The 25,199-nt window shown below is 46.2% G+C and overlaps 1 protein-coding gene across 6 annotated transcripts in view; it reads left to right on the top strand.

The window, feature by feature from the left end:
• PTK2 (protein tyrosine kinase 2) overlaps nt 1-18,945 on the top strand; it is a 282,084-nt gene extending 263,139 nt beyond the window's left edge. For 4 of the 6 annotated variants that reach the window (XM_058564997.1, XM_058565000.1, XM_058564995.1 and 1 more), the window contains 6 exons: nt 2,091-2,153; nt 5,467-5,506; nt 5,839-5,945; nt 10,508-10,663; nt 13,862-13,942; nt 17,693-18,945. In XM_058564997.1, the coding sequence (XP_058420980.1) occupies nt 2,091-2,153; nt 5,467-5,506; nt 5,839-5,945; nt 10,508-10,663; nt 13,862-13,942; nt 17,693-17,905 (660 nt within the window). In that variant the 3' untranslated portion in view covers nt 17,906-18,945. Of the gene's footprint in view, nt 1-2,090; nt 2,154-5,466; nt 5,507-5,838; nt 5,946-10,430; nt 10,476-10,507; nt 10,664-13,861; nt 13,943-17,692 lie in introns of those variants that run through there. The other 2 variants (XM_058564996.1, XM_058564998.1) reach the window with 2 other exon arrangements.
• The last annotated feature ends 6,254 nt before the right edge of the window (nt 18,946-25,199 follow it).

Genomic DNA, 25,199 nt, shown 5'->3' with positions numbered 1-25,199 from the left:
TAAATAAACTATTTCCTGCACATAGAAGGTATCTGCTGAGTATGTGTGGCCTGACTGAACCCTCCTCGTGTTGCCTCAGACCACTAACCCTACCCTTCCTAGCCACAGGCTTCTCACGTGTAAAACACCTTCCCTGCCCTGCATCATTATCAAAGCATCCCTCCAGCAGATGCTTCCCAGACGTCTGTATGTGCACACGACTATGCCAAGCACTCATTTAATCCTTCTAGTAACCGTAGTGGGGAGTTACTCTGCCTGTCTTAGGGGTGAGGACGGGGGTTTGGAGAGTAAGTGTCTTGTCCGAGGGGCATGGACAGTTAGTTCACAGGAAAGGCATGGGTTTCGCTCATCTCTTCTCACCTTTTTGCCCTGCATTCTATGAGGTAACGGGGCTGCAGTGGGAAAGCAGACAGCCATAGCCTCTGTCCTCCTAGTGAGAAGAAACAGATGGGTTCTGCTGTTTAGGCAAGGGGGGAAGGGCAGATCACGACGTATGGTATTTTGTTGATTGAATTGGCCGAGAGTTCAATGACGGTGCCTCGGTGCTAGGGCAGAGCGAGAGACACCCACGCACGCTGATGGAGGTGAGACTGAGACAGCTATAAGCAGTGTGGCAGCTTATGCCCAGAATTGCTCAAATGCTCAAACCCTCTGACTCAGTAATCCCGTTCTTAGAAATCTGTCCCAGGAAAGTAATCAGGGGTTTAGTCAGAGATTTGTATACACAGGTATTCATCCACAGCTTGTTTATACAATTGAAATTTTGAAAATGGCCCAAATACTCAACAAACAGTAGGAGAACTCTTTATTTTATTTGACACTTATGTGGCACTGACTTAGTACTTTGCCTGTATTAATTCATTTAATCCTCCTAACAAGCCCGTGCAGTGGGTACTATTACTGCCCCATTTTAGAGACGAAAAAATGAATGCCCGGGTCACACAGCTCAAAAGGATTGGAGGCTGATGTGAAGCCAGGCCGCCTGGCGCCAGACCCCGTCTCCTCGCTGCCATTCCTGTTTAGGACGACATTCATGCTGTGGAGTGTCGCGCAGCCTTTGAACATTGTGTTTACCAATTTCCACTCTATAATATCTTGTGAAGGTTACAAAATTAGATGACATGGTTTCATTTTTGTGAACATGTGTATTTAAAAGAAGAAGGAGACAAAGCTCTCTTCTCCAGCCTTCTCCCCCAACCCCCACAACAAATGCTTGTGGATTGTATCCTCAGTGCTCAGGCCCTTGTCAGGTGTAGAAAGTACAGAGATGCATCAGACATCAAGACGCTCCTTGTCTAGTGAGGGAAGTAATTAACTGCGTGATTCCCTCCAGAGAGAGAATCTGGTGAAGACTCAGAAACGAGCAGTTCTGCCTGGAGAGGACGGGTGTGGCCAGTGTGCATGGGCACAGGGGAGGCCGGGGTCAGCGTGGCTGCCTGGGGGCTCCCCAGAATCCGGTGCTGCTGGAGCATGGCGTCATGGGGCAGGCTGGGGGCCACCACACGGAGCCGTTTTCGTGAGAGGAAAATGTTCCATCGAGCTCTGCACCATGACGGCATGTAGCCTACTTTGTTTATTCTGGTATTAGTGAAATTTGCATACTCTTATTTATGTTAAGTCCAGATATCTCTGGTTTCTGTGTTCTGGATGCATTTTGGGGGTTGGGATTTGTAATTGGACCATTTGCTGCTTTGGTAAGACAGCCAAGTACATGTAAGCTTTACTCTGCCAGGAAGCAGGAATTGGTGCCTACTGTTTTTCATCCTGGGGCAGAGGGTCTCTCAGGTAAGAAGAAAACTCGCTTTGCGGCTAGGAGAAGAGGTGACACGCACTTTTTCCGGTGCTCTGCGTGGCCGTGGCACGGGTGCTGGGCCTGTTAGCTGCACACCTGTGAAGAGAAGGGGCTTTGCTGGGGCAGCTGACCTGGGTTTGTCATCACTGATTTTGAGAAACTTGCTGAAACTGGGGAACTTGCAGCTCTTCTTACTCAGAGGACAGTTGTGTTATGAAAGGAAGGAACTCAATACAGAACATGTCAGCGATTTTCAAACCAAGAATGAAACTGTTTGGTTTTGTTTTCATTTCTTCAGAAGCCTGACGTGCGGCTCTCTCGAGGCAGCATCGACAGGGAGGATGGGAGTCTTCAGGGCCCGGTAAGCAGCTGCCTGAGTTTTTACCAGGATTTGGACCACCCTTTTTATGTCATAAGCTATCCAAGCTTCCTGATATTTATAATATGGAACACAGTAATCTGTTCTATAAATGCAGTGAACGTTTTAAAGACTGCTAGAAATATTCCCTGGTCTTTGGGGAAGAGTAGTTAAAATTGTTTTGTTAGGATTTCCATCAGCAGATGTCTCGTTAAAATAAATGCAGATTTCTTTAAACACTTGAAGTTCCCAGTAAAAAAGGGAACCCAGTGCCTGCCAGGTAACAGACTTACAGAGATAAATTTCCAGCCTAATAAGGCTTCTGGGTAGACGTAAACCATTAGTTTACTTCTAGACACATATGCATACATACATACATGAGACTGTGTCACCTGGCTCCAGGATGCATAGTAAGGAATGAGGCTACCAGGAGTTTTCCCTCATCTGTTCTATAAAATCTAACTGCCCTGAGATCTGGCCCCTAGAAGATGGACTCAGTCACTGGCATGTGAAGGTTTGGCATTTCCCATCAGAATGTGCTGCGCAGTGGGCTCTACAGACAGTGTTAGGATTCCTTAGTCCATGAGCACAGAGTCACCTTATCTGCCATTTACCATCTCCACGCTCGGAGCTCCTTCCTTGTATTGAAAAGATTCACATGTAACGAGCAGTCTGTCCTAAACTGTTAAGAAGAAAGAGAGAATCAGCATGAAAATAAACCCTGTTCAAGGGGCCAGCTATTTATAACATTACGAATAGGAAAATTTATCAGAAGAGGAAAATTCTGTGTGTTCCAGTCTGTGGCACATAGAAGGCACCCAGAAAATATGTGGAAGAAATGAATAAATGAATGAACTAGACCTGATTCAGAAACACTTTGTAAAACAGATAACGTGTGACAGGTCCACTTGTGATCTCGTAGCATTTGTTGCAGACTGGGCCTAGGCGACAGTAAGAGTGCTTAGTACTGATGGAGAAGGTGCTTAGTACTGTGAGGTGCTGTGCTGAGTGCTTTCCTTATGTCATTTCACTGAGTCCTCAGCACTCCTGTCAAGTCAGACACTGTTGCCATCCACACTCCACAAATGAGTAAACCAAGGCTCATAGAAAATTTGCCCGAGGTCACCCATCACAGTGCCAGATGTCAGTGCACTCATGAACATGTTGTCAAACGGCCAGCCTGGCTTGGCAGGCTTCCCCACTTGGAGGTGTGTGGTTAAGGTTGTTGTTACTCCTTCCTGGGGGCTGACACACTGTGACCATTTCTGGTTTCTTCTTTTCTGACCTTTGCTAAAGATAACTCTCTGGTTTGCCCTCTTGAAGCACTCCCACTTAAGACTTTGAAGATGCGCTGTGGTTTCAGGGAGAACCCTTGACTAGAAAGCAGTGTAGGTTGTAAATAGGTACAAGCTAGTTAATAAACACTAATAACTGGCTAGAGGAAACTCATCCCATCAGTTTGCATAAAGAGAAAAAACTATTTGGATTTTCAAAACAGTGTACAAATTGACAGCATATTCGTTTTGTGACAACAAGCCCATATTAGGTAACTGATATTGGCCTCAGTCTACAAATGGGAAAACCAACGCACCGAACAGTTGAATGGCTCCTCCAAGGCCAGCAGCTAGATAAGTGGCAGAAGCGAAGCACAGCCTGACTCCCCACACTCCTCCCGTCAGACTTCTGAAAGCAGGGCCTTTTCTGTGCCCGCCCTTCCAGAGCAAACCTGTGGAACTGCCTAGCACAGGGTGGTATGCATACATCTGTTGCATTAATCCAGAATATTCTGAGAATAGAATTTTTAGTTAACTTTCTCGTTACCTGAATATTGACCAGAAAATTCTTTGTGTTTTAAACCTTTTTAAATGTGTGTGTTTTACTGCCTGGGTCAGTGAGCACGGCACGGCACAGGCAGCGGACTGTGTCTGTTTTAACGTTCTGGCCGTGTTCCGCACTGTTCTGCCCTCACCCACTCCTCTCTAGCCACACCGGCCGCCTCAGTTCCTCAGCACTTGGTTTGGGGCCTCTGGGCTGCTCTTCTCACCACCTCAATCAAGCCTGTGCTCATAGGTCACGTTCTCAAAAGGCCTGACCACTTAGAACTGCAATTTGCTGGCCTTCCACCCCCATTCCCATCTCTTTCTTCATCGGACGTAGCCCCTGTAACACGCTGTACAATGTGCTGTCGTGTGTGGTTATTGTTTGTTATCTCTCTCTCTGCACTCTGCTGTCAGCTCCAAAAGGACAAGGCTCTGTGTGTGCCTGGGACAAAGTGGTGTTCAGTAACTGTCGAGTAAATAAATGACAAGTAAACTGTGAAGTGCTGCACAAAAGTCACACCTTCCAGCTCTGAGGGTTTTGCAAGTCTTTAAGATCAGGAGTGTTAAATGGCATGTTGAAAGCAACTGTGATTCTGGGAGAGGAGCAGTTTTAATTGTGTGTGCCGTTTCATAGTCCTTGTATTATGAAGTGAACCTCTTTTCATAGAAAGTAAAGCACCTTAAAATACATATTTTTTAATCATTTATCTTTTTAAAATAAGCAAGGAAAGTGTCTCTTTTCAGAGGTAGAATGTAGTTCTAAAAATATTTCTTTTTGTTTGGTTAGCCTGGGATAGGTGGTTTTAAATGTGATTACAGGTATGACGACCCGAAGTCGGACTGGTCTTAAGTGGCAGTGTCTTTTTGTCCTATCCCTGGGGCAGAAATTCAGGGCTTACAGTTTGTCTTCTTGGCTTGGCCTGTGGCTTGGTCCAGACTGATGGAGGTGTAACACCAGCTCCTGACACACACAGGGCTTCAGGTGACAAGTGACAGCAGAGGCACATGGAATGTCTAGACACCCCAGTGCTATGAAATCTCTTCTCATCTTCATTGTTCCTGATTGCACCCCTTCTTGTAATAGGAGAGGTCGGGAGGGTGGGAGGGAGCTCTCTGAGCAAAGCACCCCAAAACTGGGAAGGCCAGGATTTCACACTCCTGAAAGGTGAACTGGAGACATCCATGGACGTACTTTTTTTAAAGAAACTTTTAAATTTATTGTGACTACCCCTGCTCATGTTCCCATGGGACCCCCTGCTTGCTTCTGTCACAGCCCTGATCCCACGCCCTGTTGATGTTATTTACTTATTTGCCTAATTGCCTAATTCCCCACCCTCACCTGAGGCCTTGAAGGCAGCCCCCGCCATCTTGTCAGTCTCTGAACCCAGCATTTAGCACAGATGTCCTAGGGGATGGATGGGCAGGGAGGGAAGGAGGGAAGGTCATTACCCTGTTGTGCACACCAGTTCATTGACCGAACTTTTCTTTTCCCACAGACTGGAAACCAACACATATATCAGCCTGTGGGTAAACCAGGTAAATGAAGAAATGAATTGTGTGTCAAGAAGTTTGTATAATTTGGAGGGATTGGGTCTTAAATGTATATAGTTTCCTAGCTTTGGAATACCTCATGATTTTTTAACACTTTTCCCTCTATGGACCATAGCAAGTATGATGCTTAACCAAATTCAGCCCATGACTAGAATATTATAAAATAGAATGTATTGCTATAATGCATCAGAAATGCCTCTGTAGGAGGCCCCCTCTGAGATTAGCGTCTGTTGTAATAACACGAATCCATGCTTGTTGTTGTCTACGTTCTCTTTATTACCGTACATTACCTAATAGACCTCACTGCATTTTACCAGATCCTGCGGCTCCACCAAAGAAGCCGCCGCGCCCCGGAGCCCCCGGTCACCTGGGCAGCCTCGCCAGTCTCAGCAGCCCCGGGGACAGTTACAACGAGGGCATCAAGGTGGGTGTCCGAGCCTGGGCTCTGCTCGAGGCTCTGTGGAGTCCTTTCGCGTTCAGCTGATGACGGGACTCTGCAGGGCGGGATCATGTTGGCTCCAGGAGTCAGTTTAGGCTGCTTCTGACCCCTCTAAGAGTCAGGAACAAGCTTTATAGGAAAATTTTTCTTTCCCATTTTTCTCTCACATGATAGATTCTAGGGCCTCAGTCAGATCCTAGCTTTCTAAATACGTCTTCCTGTTATCAAGCAGAATGTTTCTTTGGAATAAAGTCCTAGGATGGCTTCTGGTTTTAAAAGTTAATTAAACCAGGGTGCCTGGGGTAAGTGAAACCTTCTGTAGGCTCACCATCTCCAAGCTTGTCAGTGTGGCTTAGTGAAAACTTCTATCATTTTCCAGGTAGGGTCAGAATTGCTTTTGTAAAAGCAGTGTTTGCTGAGTGTGCTGTGTGGAGCTGGCCCTCCACACGGATGAGGGGAGTGTGTGGCTCAGGCGCAGACAACCACAAGCCTCTCCCTGGCTCAGGAGCACTTCCCTCACTGCCTGCCCCTGGGCAGGTGTGAGTGGGGCCACTGGGGTCCCTGACCCTCTCGGGGCCCCACCAAGCCCCGCAGGGTGCTGGGCTCACTACAGCGCCTTGGAAGGGCTCTCCTCTCTGAGAGAAGCAAAGAGGCTCTCCTCTCTGTCGTGCCCCTTTAAGGAGAGGGGATCTCTCTACTTTCCGTGAGAGACCAATTACCTCTCAAAATATATCCTGTTTCTCAGTTCTGATACATTTTTTCACATTTTAATCTTTCTAAAATCAGGATGGTGTATTGGTTTAATTGGCAGCATTCTTTTCTTTCTTAGTGGTACATTAAAAAAGGTGCATCTTACAATGGATGGCATCTCCGAGTCTGATAACGGTGATAGCAGTTAAGATAACCTTTTTTCACTAGTAACCACCGTTCATTGAGTGCCCTCCCTGTGCCAGTGCTGTGGCAGAACCAGCACCCTGTACTGTAAATCTTCACGGCAGCCTCGCAGGACTGCTGCTGGTGTTTTCCCGCTTTTCACAGCGGGAACACCAAGGTTCACAGAGATTGACGAGCGTGTTCAAGGTTACAGCCTCCCCATAGCTGAGCCAGCGTTTAGCCGTAGACCTGTCTGTGTGCATGTTGTGCACTTCTGCTCCAAGGTTCCTCTCCACAGCCGACAGGCTGCTTCCTAGACAGAAGCAGGTATATTGCCATTTTGGGCAGTCAGAGAGGTAGGCCTAGGGAAGAGAAAATGGCATCTCCAGGCACAGGGTACGAGTCAGCCTACGGCCCAGAGAGCAGTGGCCAGGGGGTGAAGGGGCTGGCACTGGCTGGGATCAGCCTGCTCCCTGCAGGGCGTAGCACAAGTACCACTGAGCCAGAGGTGGCCCTGCTCCAAGCTCCCAGAGTGTGTGCTGGTGGATCATCAGCTCCTGGAAGTCAGAGTGCTGGTCCTGGAGCACTGCCCAGGGGCTTGGCATCAGGTGGCTCCCCCAGCTCACTGGGCCTCCCTTCCCAAGGATGCCTTCCCAGCAACTCTGCTAGCATCACACCAGGTATTCTCTGGGGAGGAGCAAAGGAGGACACAACCCTTCCTAATGTGGTTTCTTGACATAAATTTAAAAAAGAAAGAGGGAGAAATTAGGTTAATGAACTTTTTTGCATTGCCACAAAAGCAAACTTTCAAAATGACTTGTATTACGATGAAAAACCAACTTTAGAAGTCGATCAGATACTAGCTTAGAATTCTGACATTTATTTGTTTTTCACAGTTGGAATAACATATTAATAAATATAATTGGGGAGTACCCTTAAAATGGGGTATAAAGCAAGTAGAAATCTTAATGGAACTAGTATACTTACTTAAAATATATTAAGTAAAGGTTTTTTAATAATTAAGTATGAAGTATATGTCTGTTTCTTTCTTATCCATCTGTTTGTTAGAGGTTATCAAATCCAGCCCAAAAGAACAATACTGTTTTATACATAAATGCTTGCCTTTAGCTAGGGATGACTTAACTAATTCGTCCAAATAAAATTTAGCCAGAAATTGGTCTTGAGTTTTCTTTAGTGGCTTTCCGTCTTGGTTCTGAGTTATCTGAGTCTTTAAGCAGCCACCTCTGTGGTTGGCTGCGTCTCTGCAGGCGGTGGTTTATCCTAACTGCCTGCCAGGGAGTCTCCACGTTGTCAGCCTCCAGAAAATAGGAAACCAATAACAGATGTCTCTCCAAACTAAGCTTTTGCTTCCAGAATGGTCCCTGGAAGCATCGTGACAGTGCTTCTGTGACAAGAGTTGAGCAACAGCTCAATACAAAAGAACAGAAGCTCGAAACAGGTTAGAATGAACGGCCTCCACCTCCTAGAGTCTAGAATTGTTGTAGTTCTTGACAGGCCTCAGCCTGCGGCACCTCCCTCAGGAAGCCCTGTGCCTTTTACATTGATCACTTTGAACTGGCACATCCTGCCCCATTAAACGAGGACTGCATGTGACACTCAGTACAGAAGGTGAAATACAGGGACATTGTCTCCTGGAAATCCTGCAGTTACAAATGACCTCTTTCTAGTGCACAGGAAAAACACATTGAGGTGGGTTGGACCTCGAAATTTAGGATTCTGCTAAACTGGTGTGCCGAAGGGTGTACTTTTCTCAGATGATCTAAGGAAAGGTCCAGTATCCACATTTCCCCCAGTTGACTCTGCCTGTTAAGTTACAGTGGGAGAGCCTTGGTTTAAGCTGTAGAGAAAAAACATTAAATAAAACTTTTAAGTTTAAAGTAAAGGAACCTAACTATAAGAATTGGTTCAAAAGAAGGGTTTTTTGTTTTAGTTTGTTTTGTTTTTGTTTTTAAAATAAGCTCCTAATGTTTTTAAACACAGCCCCAAGCCAGGAATCTTTATTATGGTGGTATGGCTAGATGACGAAGCCTATTTCCAAGGATGTTGGGGTCCGAGGCACAGGTTGAGGGTTGTGCGGTTTCTCCTGAGTCACTCAGAGTCCAGTGGGCAGTTTTCAGTGATTACGAGCATATATCTGCCTTCTCTCTTTTTGAAGACCCCTCATTCTTTTGATTCTTGCACGGCTGCCAGATGGTCACTCTCAGGCTTTGCACGTTATTTTCCTCATTTATTTCGTGAAAACAAGCGTGGTGCATGGCAGACTCTGGACTGAGTGTGCTGGGGCCCTGAACAGATGGCACAGCAGTTACGCTTTCATAACCAGCGACCTGGGAGCTAATAGGCAGAAACTCACACCTTTTTGTTCTGCTTATGTGTTTTTATGGGGGTTTTGTCTGCTGCCTTTATTAATATTGTTTTTCTTTTTTCCCTTTCTCTGATAAATTTCTTTAACTTTTCCTCACCTTCTGTTCGACAATAGCCGTGGAGGGTAAGCACTTTGTGTGTGTGTGTCTGTCCAGCTCTTCACCATGCCCAGCGCTCTGCCTGTGACTCTGGCCCAGAAATGGGCAAGCAGGGAAGGGCGCTGTGGCTTGATCCATCACCAAAAGCAGTGTTTCTGCATGCTGGAGAGTGAGATGCGAGCCTCCTTGCAGTGATGGCACTACTCCTGTCCTTTTCTGTCTCACGCCCAGACCTGGGGCACCCAGGTTCCAGGCTCCTGGGGCAAAGTCAGCCCGAGGGTTCAGAAATGGGCACCTGGGCTTTTAGACTGAGCACTGGCAGCAGATTCATGAATGAACAACTGTTATGTACTGTAGTTTCGTCTTCTTAAAATATACATATATGATCCTTTTTCTGTAGCCTAGTGTAGCTAATTTGAATTTTTAAATTTCCCAAAGGCCCTTGGGTAGCCTTCAGTGCCCAGGTTATCTTGGATGAGATTTGTTGATGTCTCTCTGTGCCCGGGCCCTGGGGTGGGCATTTTTACATGTGTTCCTTCATCCCACCTTTGTCACTACTGCTCGGTGAGGGAGCTGAGATCACTACAGCAGGACGTGCTGTGCTGGGCTCCTGAAGGCTCCCCCAAGGCTCTCCCTTTAGCAGTGGTCTGCAAGCAGATGTTGTCCTCTTAAAGAAGATTTGTATTGGTCAGCTTTTTATAATCGTAAAAGGAACACACGTTTCATGAGGTGCTTTGAAGGCAACTAAGCTGGGCCAGACAGTTTTTACTGCAGAATTCAAACTAAGTGGAAATTCTGAGTCTTAATGTAAAACGCTTAACCTCTTAGCCAGCTTTCTCTAAAATCCTGAGAGAGATGTAAAATGTATGGATTCTTTCTCTTTTGGTGAATGATTTCGGGGGAGACATTGAATCACTTCTCTGAAAGAATCTGGGGCTTTTAGTATATATGTATGATTCCATCTCATTTCCTTTAACTGAGCTCAAAGTTGGAAAAAATTATTGTGTCATTTATTTGCACTTGGATGAATTACTTTACTGTCATCCTCAAACTGCACTATATCCCATACAGACAAGAAAATCAATCATGTGGTCTGCTTTGATCTCTTTTAAAGACCCTTTCTAACCTAGTTGCAGTGAAATGACGCCATCTGCTGGAGAAGAGAAAGATAACCAGTTTCTGTGTTGGCAGCTTCAGCCCCAGGAAATCAGCCCCCCTCCCACTGCCAACCTGGACCGGTCCAATGACAGGGTGTACGAGAACGTGACGGGCCTGGTGAAAGCTGTCATCGAAATGTCCAGTAAGATCCAGCCAGCCCCGCCAGAGGAGTATGTTCCCATGGTGAAGGTAAAACAGTCATGCCCTGTGCCAGAGAAATTGTTCCTCTTACCATGGAAGCTGCGGTGCCCTTGAAGTCAGACCTGATGCTTCAGAAGGTGCGCGCAAAGGCACCGTGTCAAGTCAAAACCGCAGTCACGCGAGTTGCTATTCCTGACCTTGACCCTAGGATAGGAATGTCGTAGAGCAACAGAGTCTTTTAATAATTATTGCTCACACATACAATCTTGAGCAAAAAAAGCAAGCTGCAAAAGAATCCTTACAGAAGGATGGCATTTGTGTAAAGTTTAAAAGCCTGCCCACTAATTCTGTGTAAGACTTCAGGAGATGTGGTTATGTTGTTGGAGTGCCAAGACAGACGTGGGAGTGTAATCACCCAGTGCACGAGTGTGCCCTGAGGAGGGGGCGGTCGTGGAAAGGGACTTTGGCAGATTTATCTGTACTATTTTTCTTAAGCTGAGGGGTAGGTATATGGGTGCTCACTGAATTTTTTTTTGGTAAAGATAAAAAGAAATGAAAATATTGTGCCAGTAGACTAACTTTCTCCAAATGGTGTTCGATGGAATGGTGGTCCTGGGAGACAGTACCAGCAGCTTTGTGAAGAAGGATGCTGGGCTCAAGGAAGCGTTGGATGCCTCCCCGCTCAACAGTGCTCGCTGTGTTGCAGGAGCTCAGAGCTGTCCTGTGGTTCAAAGAGTGCCGTTCAGTTTTGCCCTGAGCCAGTATTTCTGAAACGTACTTGAACACACTATTTTTTAGTTGTGGTAAAATACATATGACGTAAAATTTATCATCTTACCATTTTTAAGGGTACAGTTCAGCAGTGTTAAGTACGTTCACATTGTTATACAACTAGTCTCTAAAACTCTTTTCATCTTGCACAACTGAAACTCTATCCCCATTAAACAACACCTTTCCTCTCCCCCCAGCCCCGGGCACCCACCATCCTACTTTCAGCCTGTGTGAATTTGACTATTCTAGGTACTTCTTATAAGTGGAATCATACAGTATTTGTCCTCTTGTGACTGATTTATCTCACTTAGCATAATGTCCTCAAGGTTCATCCATGTTGTAGCATGTGTTAGAATTTCCTTCCTTTTTAAGGCTGAATAATATTCCTTTGTGTGGATGGGCAGCATTTTGTTTATCCATCCATCCATCACTGGATACTTGGGTTGCTTCCAACCTTTTGGTTATCGTGAATAATGCTACTATGAACCTGGGTGTACATATGTCTCTTTGAGACCCTGCTTTCAATTCTCTTGGGTATATACTCAGAAGTGGAACTGCTGGATCGTATGTTAATTCTATTTTTAATTTTTTGAGGAAACACCATACTGTTTTCCATAGTGACTGCACCATTTTACATTCCCACCAACAGTGTACAAGGATTCCAAATTCTCACCAACGCTTGTTGTTTTCTGTTTTGTTTTTTGATAGTAGCCATCCTTATGGGTTTGAAGTGGTATCTCATTGTGGTTTTGATTTGCATTTCCCTAATGATTAGTGATCGTGAGCATCTTTTCATGTGCTTTTTGACCATTTGTATATCTTTGGAGCAGTGTCTGTTCAAGTCCTTTGCCATTTTTTGCATTTGAGTTGTGGGACTGAACACCCTTTTTAGTGTAGCTGTTAGCCATCTCTGGAACAGCTTCTTATAAACCATCAGTGTGGAATAGCTGTTAGAAAGGTGTGATATTTTGTGGAAAGCACAGTAATCCATTCTGGTTGGTGTTTTTTTTTTTGTTTTTTTGGTTTTTTTTGAGGAAGATTGGCCCTGAGCTAGCATCTGTTGCCAATCTTCCTCCTTTTTTCCATTTTTCTCCCCAAAGCCCCGGTAGATGATTGTATGTCATAGTTGTACATCCTTCTAGTTGCTTTATGTGGAATGCTGCCTCAGCATGGCTTGATGAGAGGTGTGTAGGTCTGCACCCAGGATCTGAACCTGTGAACCCCAGGCTGCCAAAGTGGAGCACGCAAACTTAACTGCTACGCACCAGGCCAGCCCCTGGTTCATTTTTTAACTATACTCCCAGAACAGTTATAACCAAAGTTCTTCAGGGTGAACGTGCATGAACCCACAGACAAGCTTAAAAAAACAAAAAATAAAAACTCACCAGTATATAGAAGCAGTCAGAATTTTGTATACAATCAGACTTTTTATAGTGATTTTTGTAGAAGCCACTTTTTAACCATATCACTTTGGCCCAATAACACCCCTTTTATATGTTGATCCAACTATAAATAACTTCATCATTTTCTTACTGGTTTTATTCATACTGTGTGTATAATTTAGTGTCTGAGTCATTCCACAAGAATGACAACGATAAAAATGTAAACTCTATAAAATCATACTACTTTTGGGCCGGCCCCGTGGCTTAGCGGTTAAGTGCGCGCGCTCTGCTGCTGGCGGCCCGGGTTCGGATCCCGGGCGCGCACCGATGCACCACTTCTCTGGCCATGCTGAGGCCGCGTCCCACATACAGCAACTAGAAGGATATGCAGCTATGACATACAACTATCTACTGGGGCTTTGGGGGAAAAATAAATAAATAAATAAATAAATAAAATAATAAAATAAAATCATACTACTTTTAATCAGAGTTGGTCCCTTGAAGCCCAGAGTGGCAGGAGGAGGGATGTTTTGCTCAGTATACATGATGGATGAAGTACTGACCACAATGGGTTTGCAGCAAGGCCGCCACCCGGCCCACTGACAGCAGTGACATCCTTTTTGCTGGCCTCATGAGGCTTGGACAGTACCTGGGAGAGAAGAAAATCAGTGAGCACCCTGAGGAAAGGTGCTGTGAGATCCGGCGTGCTGCTGCTGCCTTTCCCTGTGTGTGTGTGGGGGGGGGGCATTTTTGTGCCGTGAGGGCGGGATAATCTGCATGGAAGCACAAGAGGAGAAGGAAAGAAAATGGGCTCTGACTGGAGTCCTGCTCCCCACCCCGGGCATCCGAGTGTCTGCTCCTCACCCCGTTCCTCCAGGTAGTAGAGCCATGAGTATTCAGAGAGCTGAGTCTTCGGGGAAGAATTGCCTTATAACTTACAAGATTGGGATCAGCCCTGAGGAAAAGAAGTATAGAAATTTTCCTTAAAGTTGTGAAAAGGAAGTAAAAAAGCATATACCTGAAAGGAAAATTGTCAGTCCTGGCATGAAACTCCTCTGTGTGTTCTAATCCTGGGTGTGATCTTGTCTGTTAGGAAGTCGGCTTGGCCCTGAGGACATTATTGGCCACCGTGGATGAGACCATTCCCGTCCTGCCAGCCAGCACTCACCGAGAGGTAGGACATGGCCTCTCCCTTCCGGCTCTCTGACAGATGGGGACACACCCAGGGGCAGGCTGGTGGTCAATCCTGAGTGCAGTTGGTGAGGGATGATTGTGCTGCTGAGACGGCTCCTCATTCTGTGACCAGCCAAGCCTGCTTTGACAAGTCTGCAGGTCATGACCTTTTAGCTAACGCTGACCCTGGCCAAGCCCCAGGTCCGGGATGTCCAGGGGATGTGGCTTGCCTGCCAGGACTTGGCTGTTGATCCTAGAGGCAGTGCAGAGCGGCACCGACTTGGGTTTCAGATCCCGCTCGACCCTTGCCACCCAGCTGCCGAGCTGCTGTGTGGGGTCCTAGCCTGAAGGACAGGGTGGCTGAGGATGGGGTGCGGAACACAGTGCAGAGCCGTGCTGGTGGTGTGATCCTCTGACACCTCCCGGAGTGGGGGACAGAGGATGTGGAAGTGGACAGGGAGAGGCATCCTGCCCTCCTTCCTTGAATTTTTCTGAAAAAAATGAGAGTTTGCCAGTGATTCTGGTTTTCCATTTAAAGTAGTGATTTAAAATCTTTTTAAATTAATGTGGTTTTGAAATTTTTTAAGGAATCTGAGTTCACCCAAAATGCTGTCTCCCAGCAACAGGCCTCCTTTGTCCCACCTTGTGGCTGCTTTCCTCCGTTTATGTGAGTGACAAGTGAAGGGAGGCACCTGCGCTTTCTGACAGGACTTCAGCAGCTCTGTTCTGAAGAGGCGCCTCTGGTCGGGGTCGACATGCACGTGTAGCTGTGTCCCCACTGGAGTCCGGATCCTCACCCCGGCCCCGCTCACTTCTTCTCACGCCTTGTCCCCTCCAGCACCCGCCTTTTCTGCTTTCTCTCGGGGGGCGAGGTCTGTCCTTCAGCCCAGTGGGCACTGTTTTTGATTGTTTGTTTTTGCTTTCTTATGAAAGTTTTTATTTTGAAAAGATTTGAAACTCATAACTTACAAGATGGGGCTTACAAAAAAGTTACAAGAATAGTACAGAAAATTCCCGAATATCCTTAACCCGGGGTCACCGCCTTTTAGGTTTTTACCATATTTGGCCTCTCTCTGTGTTTTTATCCACACACATGCTGTTTACTTTTTCTGAACCATTTGAGAGCAGGTTGTATGCACCATGCCCTTTACCCTTTAATATTTCCGCTTGTGTTTTCTAATAATGAGACTGTTCTCTCACGCTGTACAGTCATCACGTTCTGGAACTTCCAACGCTGATGCAACATGCTCTTCTAATCTGCAGGTCATGTTCCAGATTCAGCAGTTGTCCCAGTAATGCCTTGTCCTGTGGTTCAAGACCAGTGCAGGGTTGCATGTTGCACATGACATCACATGTCCTGTCTGTTAACCTCCTTCATCTGGAACTTTCCTAAGCCTTTGTCTTTCGTGACATTGATGTTTTTGAAGAATATAGGCCACTTGTTGTATAGAGTATTCCTAAAGTGGAGTCGAGGGATGTTCTCTGAAGATGGATGTTTCCTCCTGATCAGATGGAGGTTATGCATCTGCAGGAATGTTGAGTCCTTCTCAGGACATCGTTTTCAAGGCACATCACGTCCAGGTGACGTTCATGTTGATGAACCGGGCAGCTGGGTGCAGCCCCTGTTGGTGGCTCCTTTGTAAGGGGCATCGATTCACCTGCACGGCACCACTTACGTCGTTTTTGGAAAATGTCTCTGACTGGTTGCCACAGTATAACTTGATATTCCTAGCCATTAAGGGATCAGCTAGATTTTCTGCTTCACTGGGACTTTAAATGGTTTTCCACAATGAGCAAGAATTTTGCCAAAAAATGAAGAAGCTCCATATGCCAGAGGCAAGAAAATGGTATCCTAACAAATGGCTATTTCGGAAGGACCATTTCTGATTCCTACTTTAGCTGATAAAGCCTGAAATGATCTCTTCGTCTACCCTGATTCTTCCACAGGTTGCTCCCCCCATATAAACTTTTTTTAATTATTATTTTTTAAAAGAAGAAGAGGAGCCTTCCTCTGATCCTGCTTCCCCTTCCGCTGTCTCTCTCCCTCCACGCTTCTCAGAAGAGCAGCCTCCGCCACTGGGCCACTCCCCTGGACTCCAGCTGTCCTTCCTCTCTGCTGTAACTGCCCGTGCTCCCCTGGGCCTGGCCCCTCATGAGACTCTCCCCTCGGTTCCAGAGCCTTCCTCGCTCACGTTTCTCCAGCCTTTTCTCTGCTGCCCTGAGTGTGACCGTCCCCCAGGGTGTTACCCACTGTGTTTTACAGCATGCTGTTTCTCCTTGGCAGTTCTCCCTGCTTCCATAGATCCAAATATCTGGTGCTTCCCAGTTCTGTGCTTAAGTGGGACCTCTCCCAGAGCTCCAGTCACTAGCTGTCTGTTGGATGTCGGCCTTTGGTAGCACGTTCTCCTTTTCCTGGGTTGCTTCCAGTCAGTGGGACCACTATGCGCTCTCTGCCCCTACCCCCTGCCCCCTAGACACACACGCACACGTACACTCGCATAAGCACAAACAGCCGCGCACCTGTCGCCATCCATCAGGCCTCAGATTGGGCCTCACCTCTTCATGGCCACTGCCACTGTGGCCTCTCACCTGAATGACTACAAAGGCCTCTGAGCAGCTTTCTCTGCCTCTGGGCTCTCTCCTCCCTTCCATTCAACTTCCACAGTGCCACCACGGCCATCTTTCTAGAACACCTCTCTAGAATGTGTTATTCCCCTTCCTGAAAACTTCTAGCACCCCCCGAACCCTACCATTGCCAAGGCAGCAGGACAAAGGTCACTTGGTTTGTCTTAGGAGGTCAGCCTACTTTACAGTGTAGGCTCAAGTCACACGAATCCTCCTCTGTGAAGTGTCTGACCCTCTCAGAATGAATGAATTGCTCTCTTCTCTGTGTCCATTCCTATTGGATTATTTGTTCAGGTAGTATAGACAATTCTGTGCGTGCTTCTACCACTCTAGACTGAGTACAAATGTGTCTAATTCGTTCTTGGATCCACAACACCAAGTGCCTTGTACATAATAAGTGCTCAATAATTGTTGAGAGAGTATATGGGTAAATCATCATTGGCTGAATAAATGGATAAGAAGGGTCCTGAGACACCCCCAAGCAAGCTTTCTAATCCTGTAGGGCAGCATTCTTGTTCTGGAGCTTCTTCCACCACTTCTGCCCCCACTTCCTACCTCTGATCAGTTTGGAAGAGTCTAGAGTTTACATCAAGGTGGGTCAAGAGTGTCTTGTGACATTCTTAAACCATCTCTTGCATTGCAAAGGAAGGTCCTGAAATATGGTGTAGTGGCAAGAGCACTAGCCTGCAGGTCAAGACCCAGGGTTTTGTCTCAAACTGGAGCAAATCACTTTATATCTCAGTTGTCCACTCTTACGTGAGAGGGTCTGTCAGACTCTGTGATTCTATTAAGAAACAAAGAAAAGCCCTACCAGTCACGGAGATTAAAAACGTCTAAATAGCAAATGCAAAATGGAGGGCAAGTTAGTCGTAGTGTCGGGGAGGGCTTTTCATGGAAGGAGCAAAAGCTTCTGGACATGCGTGGGCACGTGCAAACACACACATGTGCACCCTCTGTTGGCTGAATTTCTAGAGGAAGCAATGATTTTGCATCCTATTTTCTCTAAGATTTGTTTAAGGGGAAGAAAGAAAGTTTCTTCTTCTGGAGGCACCTGAGAAAGGCACATACAGATCCGCTGAAAATCGCATTGAAGGCTACTCTCCTGACCTCTCTCTTGTTCTTCCAGATTGAGATGGCCCAGAAGCTGTTGAACTCCGACCTGGGTGAGCTCATCAACAAGATGAAGCTGGCCCAGCAGTATGTCATGACCAGCCTCCAACAGGAGTACAAAAAGCAGATGCTGACCGCTGCTCACGCCCTGGCCGTGGATGCCAAAAACTTACTCGATGTCATTGACCAGGCGAGACTGAGAGTGCTCGGGCAGACGAGACCGCACTGAGCCGCCCGAGGAGGATGTTCTCCAGCGTTCCACCAGCAGTGAGGAGCTAACCTGTCCTCGGACGCCAGCGCTTACAGCACCAACTTTCTGACTGACAGCTGGTTGAAAATCTCTCTCATATAAGTTTAACCACATTTTGATTTGGGTTCAGTTTTTGTTTTGTTTTTTTAATCATGATATTCAGAAAAGTCCAGGATCCAAAATGTGGCATTTTTCTGGGAATGAGAATTGTACATGAGAAACTTTTAAGAATCATGAAGAGCAGATTATGTTCACATTGGGATATGTTTTCGTGGAGTGGGCCACGGTGGTGACCTGTTGGTTCCTGAACTGGCTTAGCTGCATACTGGAGCAAGTGAGGATGAAGCGGAGGATCCCAGGAAACCCAGGGGGCTGGGAATTCGTTTGCCTACCACAGAATTATTACCCAGACTGGAATTTTTGTTGTTGTTAGAACACTCTTCAGTTGCAATATGCTAATCCCATTTTACAAAGAAAGAATATAAAAGCTATATTTTGAAAACTTGAGTCATTTCAGAAAAAATGACGACCCTTTCATCTTCCTGCCTTTGACTTTCATGTGGATCTGTGAAGCATTTGGTTGGAAACTAGCCGTAGAACACACTAAAACTTTTGTCTTTTTTCACCAGAATAATGTGCCAGTTTTTTGTAGCAATGTTATTTCTCTTGGAAGCCGAAATGCTTTGTCCCAGAGCACCTCCAAACTGTGTTGAGAAGTTCTGGAACCATCCCTGTTTTCCATTTTTATATAATTTATAAAGAAAGATTAAAGCCATGTTGACTATTTTACAGCCACTGGAGTTAACTAACCCTTCATTGTGTCTGTCTTCCCAGGAGAGAATTAAGCAAAGCAGCGAGATTTGGTTTTCCTTGAATATCCAGTTATACCATCCATTCTGTTAAATAATTTTGAAAAGTACACCCTCCCTTTAGTTTGTTGGGGGATATAAATTATTCTCAGGAAGAATATAATGAACTGTACAGTTACTTTGACCTATTAAAGAGGTGTTACCAGTGAAGTTCTTGCTGTTCCATTCTTTTGGTTCTATTTCTGCAAACCATTTAAAATTTTTCAGATGACTTGTCAGATAACACAGGAAAGCTCTCAAATTATTAGTTTCTTTTATTTGTCTTCTAGACAAGTCAAAGATATTACACAGAAGGACAGCCTGGTATATGTTAACCTTTTCATTTATAAAATGCAAAAAACAGGATAGGGATAATGTCCATCTATGAAGGAACCCCCTTGGCAGTCCTGGTATTGCCGTAATCATTGCAGCCTCAAGCAGCTGTTCTGGGCCGGCCCCGTGGCTTAGCGGTTAACTGCAAGTGCTCCGCTACTGGCGGCCCGGGTTCAGATCCCGGGCGCGCACCGACGCACTGCTTCTCCGGCCATGCTGAGGCCATGTCCCACATACAGCAACTAGAAGGATGTGCAGCTATGACATGCAACTATGTACGGGGGCTTTGGGGGAACAAAGGAGGAGGATTGGCAATAGATGTTAGCTCAGGGCCGGTCTTCCTCAGCAAGGGGAGGAGGATTGGCATGGATGTTAGCTCAGAGCTGGTCTTCCTCACAGAAAACAAAAGTAGCTGTTCTTACGAAGTTCACTTGTTAAGGGAATTGTTGGCGTTCAGTCTCCCAAACCAACCCTAATCTTGCTAGAATCTCTGAGCCGTGGAGCCGGAGCAGACAGAGCTGGGGTCTGCAGCACTGGGGAGGCTCTTGGAAGGAGAAGGCCCAGGCGCAGAGCTCTGAGTGCAGGGATTTGCCGGCATGTCCTGCGGATGAGCACATGTTCTCGTGTGTGCAAGATCAGGTCCCTCTGGCTGACGTTCATGTCATCTGAAAGAAAGGTCAAGGGCATGTCATCCTCCTGAGTTTTCTTACTCTCTGGCATTCTGTGGTCTCTGGAGTCTTAGTTTCCTCATCTTTGCAGGGGTGATTGTGAAGATTAGATAAGATAAGGCTGAGGATTAAGTAAGAGGATAATGGGGAAGTGCTCTGTGTGTGTTGCCACGGGCTCGGCTGTCACGCTGTTCTGTGCACTGTAGCATGTTGAGCAGCATCCTGGTCTTTACCCTCTAGAAGCCAGTGACACGGCTGTCTCCCAGCTGTGACAACCAAAATTGTCCCAGATGTTGCCCAGTGTCCCTGGGGGAAGGGGGACCACATCGCCCCAAGTTGAGAACCACTGCCTCAGAGTGACCATCTACTGAAATTAATACCCTTTGCCACCTGATGTGATTTTCCTCTAGTACAAAGAATTGCAGATAAGTCTCGCATGTCCGGTAAGTGTAAGAAAAAGAAATACATTTTGGTTGTAAGAGCAGGAGGAGACAGATAATGGACAGTGTTTTGTCAGCGCTGGAGGACAGGCAGAGCTGGCCACCAGAGGCCACTGCCCATGGCGTGCTGGCTCAGTGGACTGAGGGACCATCAGAAGGACCTTGAGGTGACTCACCTGTATTATTCTGCAGACAACAACTACCTAATGAGGGGAAGCGTACATGCAGCATTTGAAAACTTGTCCATATTAGGTGTGAGAAGCCATAAAGAAAGGGAAGATAAGCCTGTTCACAGCCTCAACCTCTATTTTTCTCAACTGCCTGGTTAACATTTTAATTGAAGAGTAATGTAAATAGAGAAAAAGGGCACGTAAACGTAGAGCCTATTGAATTTTTCACAAAAGAACGCGCTCTTGTAACTGGCACCCAGATTCAGCAGCAGAAGAGTACCAGCACCCCAGAAGTCCTCCTGGGACCCTCTCCCTAGTCACTCCTTCCCAGAAGAGTAACAACCACCCTGATTATCTTTTGTCAACTTTATTGAGATCTAGTTAACACACGGTAAGAACCCATTGAGCAAACATTCGATGACTTGCTTCGAAAGTATACGTCCAGTTCACAGTCGATGCAGTGCAGGAGAGCTCGCTGCCGTCACTTGGATGCCCGCATCCCGCTCTGCAGTCAGTCCCCTCAGTTCAGATTGCTTGTAGAACTCTACTGTATGCACCCTCACTCAGCAATGTTGGGAAATATTCATGTTGCACGCATCAGAGTTCCTTCCTCCTCATTTCTAATGACATCCATGGTATGACTGCATCATCGCCCGTCTAGCTAGTCCCCTGTTCGTGAACGGAACATTTGAGTTGTTTTCGGTTTCTGGGTCTTGTGAATGAGGCTGCTGTGGACATTTATGTACAAATACGTTTCCATTTCTCACGGGCGAACTATGAGTGAAGTTTCTGGAACTTACGGTAAGTGTATGTTTAACTTTATTAAAAACTGCCAAACCAGGGGCTGGCCCGGTGGTGCAAGTGGTTAAGTGCACGCCCTCCGCTGCGGTGGCCTGGGGTTCTCCGGTTCGGGTCCTGGGCGTGCACCAATGTACCACTTGGCAAGCCATGCTGTGGCGGCGTCCCATATAAAGTGGAGGAAAATGGGCACGGATGTTAGAACCCCAGGGCCAGTCTTCCTCAGCAAAAAAAAAGAGGAGGATTGGCAGATGTTAGCACAGGGCTGATCTTCCTCACACAAAAAAAAACTGCCAAACCGTTTTTCAATGTGGTTATTTTACACTGTGACCAGCAGTGTATCAACCCTCCTACTGCTCCCCGTTCTCGCCAATATTTCGTATCGTCAGTCTTGTAATTTTAGACTTCCTAGTGGATGTGTGTGCCATCTCGTTTTAATTTGTGTTTCTTAATGATGTTGAGCATCTTTTCCTATAGTTATTGGCCACTTGTATATCTTTTCTGTGAAAGTGTCTGCTCAAATATTTTGCCCTTTTTTAAATTGGACTGTTTATCATTCTGTTACTGAATGGTAGGGATTCCTTATGTATCCTTGGGCTTCCTTTGTCTTTTATGACATTGTATTTTTGAAGAATACAGGCCAGATTTGTAAAATGACCCTATTTTGGGTTGCCTGATATTTCCTCATGATCAGATTCAGGGTTTGACCAGAATGTTACATGAGTGGTAATGTGAGCCAATTCAGTTTTCGTGATTCTTTTTATTCGTTCTACTTTTCCCCACCTTTGAGGATGATATGGTCAGTGATGTTCTTAAGTGGATGGGAAAGCTTGACTGATGCCCTGAACAGCTTGTGGGTCTGAGTCTACTATGGAGAAGACAGAAGGGAGGCCATTTGGGATCTCACTGGACTCGCTTATTTACCATCACTAAATAAGGCAGTGGCTTTGCAGCAAGGGACTGCCCCCACCCACCCTCGCGGCAAGGACATTTTTAGATGGTTAAATGGACCCAGTAGTGCTGGCTTTCAGTTTTGCTTTGCTTTACAGATTCTCCTGGGTGATGTCGATGGCAGGAGGGACAACCAGTTACCTGGCACGCCCTTCAACAGAGTTTTCTTTACCAGTGTTTTTGTAACATGGTGTCGACTGCCCCTTCTCCACTGTGCGTACGTTCATGGGGCAGCTTGGCAATGCGTTGACTTTGGTGCCACCAAGCAGCCCTCTCAAATGTGCGATAACTTACTCAGGTGTGGGGTGCGCCCTTGATCAGCCGTGTTGTAGCATGGGAACAAAATGCCGCGGGTCTGAAAATCCTTTGGGAGCCGTTCTTGGAGAAGAGTGGCCTCTGGAGGCACCACCAGGCGGGGTGGTCAAGGTCAGAGCCAAGGTGCGTAAGAAGACCTGGTGCCTGCGTGTCCACAGGCAGGGGCTGGGAAGTGCGGCTCCTCCCCAAGCAAGGAGCTTGTTACTGCTGTCACCAGTGGTCTTCAGTACCCACACAAGATTAGCACACAGTTTAACTGACTTTTTGAAAAATGGGATGCCCATCAGGGTGAGGGGAAATCCTGCTTTCCGAGCAAAATCTGCAGAAGGCGAAGGGCTTCACGCCCCATCCTGTGGGGAACCTCACTGTGTTGGCCTCGCCGTCCCCTCCTCTCTGTGACACAGAGGCCCTTCTGTGTGTAACTCTCCCTGCATCCTGACGAGCCGTGTAATCGGGCACACGCACGTAGTCACAGCGAACCTGCCTAAGCAGCGGTGTGAGCCACAGCCTTCACTGTTGAAATGTAATCAACCCATCAAGTGTAAGACGCCATTTACAACTCTGGTTTACTATATTAATGTCAGGGTCTTGAAGAACAAATGTGTTTATTTGCAGAGAAAACGAGAAAAAAATATGCAGGAGATTATATGGTGAGCACATGCTTTCTCTGTTTCTATCAATTTTAATTTCTTTAAGCCGGCCCCGTGGCTTAGCGGTTAAGTGCACGCGCTCTGCTGCTGGAGGCCCGGGTTCGGATCCCGGGTGCGCACCGATGCAACGCTTCTCTGGCCATGCTGAGGCCGTGTCCCACATACAGCAACTGGAAGGATGTGCAGCTATGACACACAACTATCTACTGGGGCTTTGGGGGGAAAATAAATAAATAAATCTTTAAAAAAAAAAAAAAAAAAGAATTTCTCAGAGATTTCTCAGTAATTACCTCACCCTAGTATTAGCCCAAGCCTCAAAGTCAATTAGGAATTTTAAAAATTATATTTTAGGTTGAGAAGAAAGAATGATGCAATCACTGTTTATATTAAAAATTGCTCAGATACGTTTTAAAACCTCAGCCAGGAAGGAAGGAGCTGTGCGTGGCTGTGAAACTGGCAGCACTTCTGGCGTTACTCATTTATATCTGATTTTTTTTTTTTTTTAAAGATTTTATTTATTTTATTTTTTCCCCCCAAAGCCCCAGTAGATAGTTGTATGTCATAGCTGCACATCCTTCTAGTTGCTGTATGTGGGACTCAGCCTCAGGATGGACGGAGAAGTGGTACCTCGATGCGCGCCCGGGATCCGAACCCAGGCCACCAGCATCGCAGCGTGTGCACTTAACCACCAAGCCACAGGGCCAGCTCTATATCTGATTTTTTAAGGAATATAAATTCAAAAGAGGTTTGCAGTATATTTTCACACTGTGATAAAACAAGAGAGAAAACATAGCTGACTTTTAAACAAAAATTCACAAAATTTGTCCATTCATGATCAGAATATCAAGTGGATTTAGAGTTTTTTTATACAATTCTTTCATATTTATTTTCCCTTTTAAGACCTGTGAAATCAATGTCAACTTTCTTAATGCAAAGGGTTTCCTTAACGCCTTTTAAGGACACTAACCACGAGTTTTTTTTTAATAGCCACAGGAACTTCAAGGCCATTAAACTAAGATTATAGTTTCCCTTTTTTTCTTCATTTAAACTCTGTAAGACTTTTAGAGACAGGAAGAATCTATATTTTAAAAATGGAAATACTTCATTAATTTTTATTAATAGCATGATTGTTTTAACACATTTATGTATACATTTTATTTACTGCTTACTGGAGTACACTATTTAACCAAAGGATTGTAAATTTTGAATACTTTTTTCTTTCCATTTTAAGCAATCAGATATCACCTTTTCCAAGGAAAATCTATTAAAAGATTGAGACCCCAGCAACTGATTTTTGTAACCTGCTTGGTTGCCAGCCCAGGTCACAGGGGTAATTTGCAGCTTAGCTCTCTCAGGGACTTGCAGCCTCTGTTCTCCTGTCTGGAGAGTGTTTCCAAAAGCAGCATTTTTAACGCTTTAGGAGTTTTGGCTGTGTTGATATTTTTTGCCTTCCTGAAAGTCTTGAGACCCCTTCACTTATACTCATGTGAGCTCTTAGCTGTCGCTAGAAACTTGACTGAATCAGAGAGGCTTAACGAGCTTAGCTGCCAGTCTCCGCTGGAGGTCGGCCAGACTCGCTTCTCCCAGGTGTCTTTCTGCGCCTCCAAGCGAGCCTCCCGGGGAAGGGAGGCAGTTTGCACAGTGGTGTGGGTCTGTTGCATAGTGTTACACAGTTTACATGTTAATGCGAATGCTGCTGGAAGGGGTGTTCCTTAGGATGGGGGCGACTTTTTTGTTTTGTTTTGGTGAGGAAGATCTGCCCTGAGCTAACATCTGCCAATCCTCCTCTTTTTGCTGAGGAAGACTGGCCCGGGGCTAACATCCATGCCCATCTTCCTCCACTTTATATGGGATGCCACCACAGCATAGCTTGACAGGTGGTGCGTCAGTGCGTGCCCAGGACCCAAACCGGCGAACCCCGGGCTGCCGCAGCGGAGCGCACTTAACCGCTTGCGCCATCAGGCCGGCCCCAGGATGGGGGCGACTTTAACAACAGCTTCATCCGTGCCTGTGACCAGGAACTATACAGCCGAGCGTGCGCCAGGGATCGTCCACCACCGCCGAGCGTGCGCCAGGGATCGTCCACCACCGCCGAGCGTG

The sequence above is a fragment of the Diceros bicornis genome, chromosome 21, assembly GCF_020826845.1.
Source record: "Diceros bicornis minor isolate mBicDic1 chromosome 21, mDicBic1.mat.cur, whole genome shotgun sequence".
NCBI classification, from domain to species: domain Eukaryota; kingdom Metazoa; phylum Chordata; class Mammalia; order Perissodactyla; family Rhinocerotidae; genus Diceros; species Diceros bicornis.
This window is presented reverse-complemented; position numbering and strand designations above follow the sequence as displayed.